Genomic DNA, 6,522 nt, shown 5'->3' with positions numbered 1-6,522 from the left:
TTTCTTTCTTTCTTTCTTTCTTTCTTTCTTTCTTTCTTTCTTTCTTTTTGTTGTTCTTTGAGACACTGTTTCTTCCTGTGTAGCCTTGACTGTCCTGGAACTCACACTGTAGACCAGGCTGGCCCTGAACTCACAGAGGTCTGCTTGCCTCTGCTTCCCAAGGCTGGGATTACAGCCATGCGCCATCATTACCTGGCTTGCTCTTCTCCTTTAGTGTCTCTCTCTTACCCAGAGTGAGGGTGCTCAATGCTGGTTTTGTTTATTTATTTGTTATTTGTTTTGTTTGTTCGAGACAGGGTTTCTCTGTGTAGCCCTGGCTGTCCTGGAACTCACCCTGTAGACCAGGCTGGCCTCAAACTCACAAAGACCCACCGGCCTCTGTTTCTGTTTAGCCGGGACTAAAGGTGTGTGTCTAGCTTCGAGGCTGTTTTTTAATTTTGTTTCGTTGGGAGAGGGTCTTGTGTTTCCTAGGCTGACCCATGTAGCCACGGCCGACCTTGAACTCCTAATCTTTGTTCTGCTGCCCATTCCAAGTGTACACCACCTCTTCCAAGACAGGGTCTCAATATGAAGCTCGGGCTAGCCTCAAACTTGTAATCCTCCTGCCTCGGCTTCCTGAGTGCTAGGTTTACTGTGGTTATAGATGTGCTCTTTCCCTTCCACCGCCTGCAGTTAGGCTCTGCCTTCAGAAAACCCACTTTCCCCACTCTGAGGGCTCTTCGGCCAGAACCTGACACATGAGGCATTGCTCCGACCAGCCTGCCCTTCTCTGGCCTTTTTTGTTGTTGTTAAGGTTTTTTATTTTGTGTGTGCGAGTGCTTTGCCTCTGTCTGTGTCTGTTGGCCACATGCCTGCCTGATGCCTATAGAAGCAGTGAGCCTCCATGTGGGTGCTGGGAATCGAACCCAGGTCCTTTAACAAAAATGATGAGTTCTCTTAACCACTGAGCCCACTCTCCAGCGCCCTAAGCATTGGGCTTGTTTGTTCGTTTGTTGTTGTTGTTTGAGACAAGGTGTCGTCTTGCAGCTCAGGCTGGCCTTAAACTTATCTTCTTGCTTCTGCCTCCTGCCTCCCCAGTGCTGGGATCATAGGCTGCAGAGAAATCCGCACCCACCTGCTTTGAGGAGTGATGATCAGTTGAGTGGTTCAGAGATCCAATCCCATCTGGGCTTCTGACTCTTTTACTTTTTTTTTTTTTTTTTTTTGAGAAAAGGTCTCATGTAGCCCAGGCTGGTCCTTACTGCCCAGTCCTCCTGGGTTAGCCTCCTGAATGCTGGGACTGCAGGCACGTGACACCACACTGGCCCTGTCCCTCGTGGATCTCTGGGCAAGCCCCGCCACTCCCCGAGTTTAACGGCAACGGACATCCATGCAGTGGCTAGTTACCCGTGTTCTTCCTTCCAAGGTACACTAAGCTGAAGACTGCCACCAACATCTACATCTTCAACCTGGCCTTGGCGGATGCGCTGGCCACCAGCACGCTGCCCTTCCAGAGTGCCAAGTACCTGATGGGAACGTGGCCGTTCGGAGAGCTGCTGTGCAAGGCCGTGCTCTCCATAGACTACTACAACATGTTCTCCAGCATCTTCACGCTCACCATGATGAGCGTGGACCGCTACATCGCCGTCTGCCACCCGGTCAAGGCTCTGGACTTCCGGACCCCCGCCAAGGCCAAGCTGATCAACATCTGCATCTGGGTCCTGGCTTCGGGGGTCGGGGTCCCCATCATGGTCATGGCAGTGACCCAGCCCCGGGGTGAGTGAGAGAGGGAGCAGCAGCATGGGCCCCTGACCACAGGAGGGCCTGACCACCCGGGGGCCTCTGTGGACTTCCAAGGCATTTATTCGAGCAAATAAATGGGAGTGGTTGCCAGTGGGTGACAGAACAATGAAAGGAGAGGGTGAGAGGGTAGGCCAGTGGGGAGTGGGGGCGGTAGGTGTTTTGAGGATGAATGGCCTGATTTGTAACGCAATTGTGAACTGGCTGGCCAGGACTGTGTGGATGACAGGGGGATGGATAAATGGCCAAGGTGTGATTGTCACTGATCGGTGACCAGAAGAGGCTACAGGCTCTGCAGACCCATCCCAAACTCCCCTTTATCCCACTTTGGAAACCACTGGAGGAGCTGGAGGGATGGCCTAGTGGCTGAGAGGCACATACTGCTCTCTTTCTGAGGACCCGAGTTCGATTCCCAGCACCCGCATCAGATGACTCACAACTGCCCATAACCCCAGCTCCAGGAGGATCTCACCCCTCTGACCTTTGCCCACATACACATAATAATAATGATGATGATGAACCCATGGGAAGTTGCATACATAATATATACAAAGCTATAATCCCTGCACTCAGGAGCTTGAGGTGGCTTCGGCTATGTAGTAAGAATCTGGAGAGAAAGGACTCAGTGAGATGATGCAGTTAAGTTGGTAGAGTGCTTACCCAGCATGCACAGAGCCCTGCGATCAATCCCCAGCACTTCAGAAATCAGGCATGGTGCCCCGCACCTATAAGCCCTGCAATAAGATCAGGAACTCAAGGCTAGGTTTAGCTCTGTAATGCGTGTGAGGGCATCCTGGGCTACATGAAACCCTGCCGCAGAAACAAGGAGAACCTCCCCCTTCCCCCCCTTAAAGAACAAAACCAAAACAAACAAACAAACAAACAAACAAAACAATACCAAACGTCATTTGGCCAAATGAGCAAAGCAAGGCCTAGAGACTCCCACAGGGAGCGGCAGCCAAGTGTGTCTCCTGGGCCTTCCTTCCTAGTTTCTGTAGCTGCTATCACAGACATCCCCAGAGTTCAGGGCCTTCACTCCACTGCAATCCGCTGGGAGGGAGGACAGTTTGGGGGTACCTAGGCCACCAGGGGACGTGACCAGATCTTCCACTGTTGGCATCTGGCCAGCACATAAATACAGAAAGGAAGCCGGGGGAAATCATAACCACTTTTCAATGTTATTGTTTGTCCCTTCCTAGTGTTGGCTGCTCCTCACGTGGCCCCATCTTGATGTCATGAAGTCTGGAAGAGTCCTACACCTTAGCAAACAACCTGTGGGCCACATTACTCATAGACAGGGCAGGAACATCTCTCTCCCTCCCCCCTCTCCTTTTCTCCCCCTTCTCCTCTCCCTTCCCCCTTCTCCTTCTCTCCCTCCCTCCCTTCCTTCCTTCTTCCCCTCCTCCTCTCTCCCTCCCTCCTCCTCTCTCCCTCCCTCCTCCTCTCTTCCTCCCTCCCCCCCCCTTTCTCTGAGGCACAATGTGGTGACGCATGCCCATAGCCCCAGCACACAGGAGACTGAGGAGGAAGGATCTTGAATCCAAGGCCACTTTACATGGTATATTTAGATTCTGTCTGAAAGGAAAAAGAAAGCAGGATCAAGTCAGGTGGTTTAGTTCCAGCCTCACAGGTGAGCATTTGATGGAAGTTGACCTTAGGCCCAAGGACCCTGGCCTCAGGACTCTCCTTCATTTTGGTCCCTGGGTAGAAGTCTGTAGAGGCTTGATGCTCTGGGTGAAAGGGGAGAAGGATTGGCAGGGCACCTCTTAGACACCTTGACCCGCAGGAAGGCAGGGCCCCCAGGGCCATTATATAGCCAGTGAGAAATTGGTTCTGACTGCGCAGGAGGGCCCCATAGCTCACTGCCAGCCTTCAGTTTACACATCATTAACTGTAGCCCTGCTGGGAGCGGAGCCAAATGGGCCTTATCCCTCCTCCCTCCTTCTTCCTCCCTCTCTGAGCATCCCCCACCACCACACACACTAATCCTCAGTCATCCCCAGGAGCCCTGCCAGCCTGAACTACCACAGACATTTTGTGGCTCTCCAGCCCCTTTCTCATGACTCTCAGGCTGCAAGTCTAACTGTGTGGCTCCAAGAGATCATGGGCATCCCCTGGGCCAGCTTCAGGTCTGATCAGGACCCTACAACATCCTCTGAGACTCTACTCTGGGCCAGAACAGGAAGCTCCCCTGTCTCTTCCTACAGGGCTGGCTGTTGGGAAGGGCTTTGTGGTTCTAGTTTGCTTTTGGACATAGTCTAGCTTTGCACTTGAGAGCCCCCTGCCTCAGTCTCCTGAGTGGTGGGATTATAGGTGCTACCTCACCTCGTGCAAAGCGGTTCTTGACTTTAGCTGACATCTGCCTAAGACCCAGGCCCTGACCTCTCTAGGCTCCTATACTTATCTTCTCCTCTTTCCTCTGGGTGCATCAACCATTTGAGCCCCACTGAGCTAAATACAGGCTCTGAGTCTGTTTCACCCTCACAGCTGTCTTAAAAAATGTGCTTCGGGCAGGTAGGGATGACAAGATGGCTCAGCAGGTAAAGGTATCTGCCACTAAGCTGACAGTCTTGAGTTTGATCCCTGAAACACAAATGGTGTGAGGAAAGAACCAACAACTGACTCCTGCAAGCCGTCCTATCACTGACACACACACACACACAGAGAGAGAGCAAATAAATCCAAATATTACTAAGGAAATGTACACAATTAGCCCCACCATAAAGAAACTTGAAGACAGTGAGTAATTTGCCCAAAGCCACATACATTTGGGCTGGAGTCAGGCTTTTGTTTTGTCTTTCTTTTTCTTTAGACTTATTAGGTATGCAATGTTCTGCCTGCGTTTATGTCTGCACACCACAAGAGGGCACCAGATCTCATTATAGATGGTTGTGAGCCACCATGTGGTTGCTGGGAATTGAACGCAGGAGCTCTGGAAGAGCAGCCAGTGCTCTTAACTTCTGAGCCATCCCTCCAGCCCCTTGTTTTGCTTTCTGACACAGGGTTTCTCTGTGTAGCTTTGACTGTCCTGGACTCACTTTGTAGACCAGGCTGGCCTCGAACTCACAGCCATCCACCTGCCTCTGCCTCCCCAACTGCTGGGATCAAAGGTGTGCACCACCATGCCCAGCTGGCTCTTTTTAAAGATGGGATCTCATGTAGCTCAGGCTAGCCTAGAAGTCATTGTAGTCAAGGATGGATGACCTTGAACTTCTACTCTTCCTCATCGCTATCTCCTGAGTGCTTGGGTTTCATGCATGTGCCATCAGGCCAAGTTTATACAGTGCTGGGAATTGAACCCAGGGCTTCATGCATGCTATTGCAAGCACCCCCAGGCCTAACTCACCCTCAGAATCAATACTCAGTCCTGATCGGTCCACTGGAGCAATTCTGAAAACAGGTAGGAGGTCTGCCGAGCCAACACAAATGATTGACATGACCGGGACACGATAAATTATTACTGTCGTCCATGGACATAGAGGCTTACAAAGGACCTGGAGAGGACACAGAAGGGGACCTCCTAGAGGAGGGCAGAAAAAGGAGTTCACCAAGTAAAGGGACAGCCTAGGTATGAGAATCCCCGGGACGCAGTCAATCATCTTGGAAAGGCGACAAGCAGACAGAGCCCCTTAGGCACACAGGCCTCTGATCCCTGGCTTTCCTTGTTTCCCCGGCTCAGATGGAGCGGTAGTATGCATACTCCAGTTCCCCAGCCCTAGCTGGTACTGGGACACGGTGACCAAGATCTGCGTGTTCCTCTTCGCCTTCGTGGTGCCGATCCTCATCATCACTGTGTGCTACGGCCTCATGCTGCTGCGCCTGCGCAGCGTGCGCCTGCTGTCGGGCTCCAAGGAGAAGGACCGCAGCCTGCGGCGCATCACGCGCATGGTGCTGGTGGTGGTGGGCGCCTTCGTGGTGTGCTGGGCGCCCATCCACATCTTCGTCATCGTCTGGACGCTGGTGGACATCAACCGCAGCGACCCGCTCGTGGTGGCCGCGCTGCACCTGTGCATCGCCCTGGGCTACGCCAACAGCAGCCTCAACCCCGTGCTCTACGCCTTCCTGGACGAGAACTTCAAGCGCTGCTTCCGCCAGCTCTGCCGCGCCCCCTGTGGCCGCCAGGAACCCGGCAGCCTCCGCAGTGGCCGCCAGGCCACCGCGCGTGAGCGCGTCACCGCCTGCACCCCGTCCGACTGCCCGGGCGGTGGTGCTGCCGCCTGACCTACCCGGCCCTCCCCCTAAGCGCCCCTCCCAAGTGAAGTGACCCAGCGGCCACCCCGAGCCCCCTAGGAGGTTGTGGCCACCGTCTGGGCAGCTAGAAGGGGGCCTGCACAGAGGGGAGGCCTGTGGGGGCAGGGCCTATGGGGTCTAAGGCTCTGGTTTGGCGGGGTGGAGGTGGAGCTGGGGACTCCGGAGAGTGACCTCTAAACGGGACCCATTAGAGAGGCCTCTGCAATGGGACAGGGCTTCAGCCTGGGATAACGTCAGGTTCTGGCCTTTTGAACACGCAGGTCGAGTCTAAGACCAGCTCCAGGAACCAGGAAGGACAGTGATGGGGTCAATGACTTGATGATGGAGCTGAGTCTGGGCCTTTGTGGTAGGGGAGGAGCCTCTTCTAAGGGGAGGTGAGGGGGCAGGGCAGTCAGGCATGGCAGCTAAGGGTTTGGTCAGGAGATAAGCGCCCTCCCCTCGGAGGGGTCCGCTTCGGAGAAAAGTCAAGGCGCTCACGACATTCGACATTCT

General features: G+C 53.8%; 1 protein-coding gene across 1 annotated transcript in view; it reads left to right on the top strand.

Annotated features, from left to right (window-relative positions):
• Window positions 1–6,000, top strand: part of Oprd1 (opioid receptor delta 1) — a 7,545-nt gene extending 1,545 nt beyond the window's left edge. The window contains exons 2-3 of the mRNA XM_055610985.1: window positions 1,383–1,755; window positions 5,459–6,000. Coding sequence (XP_055466960.1) covers window positions 1,383–1,755; window positions 5,459–6,000 — 915 coding nt within the window. The remainder of the gene's footprint in view (window positions 1–1,382; window positions 1,756–5,458) is intronic.
• The last annotated feature ends 522 nt before the right edge of the window (window positions 6,001–6,522 follow it).

Source organism: Psammomys obesus, unplaced genomic scaffold (genome assembly GCF_907164565.1).
Source record: "Psammomys obesus unplaced genomic scaffold, mPsaObe1.curated_primary_1811, whole genome shotgun sequence".
Taxonomy (NCBI): Eukaryota; Metazoa; Chordata; class Mammalia; order Rodentia; family Muridae; genus Psammomys; species Psammomys obesus.
This window is presented reverse-complemented; position numbering and strand designations above follow the sequence as displayed.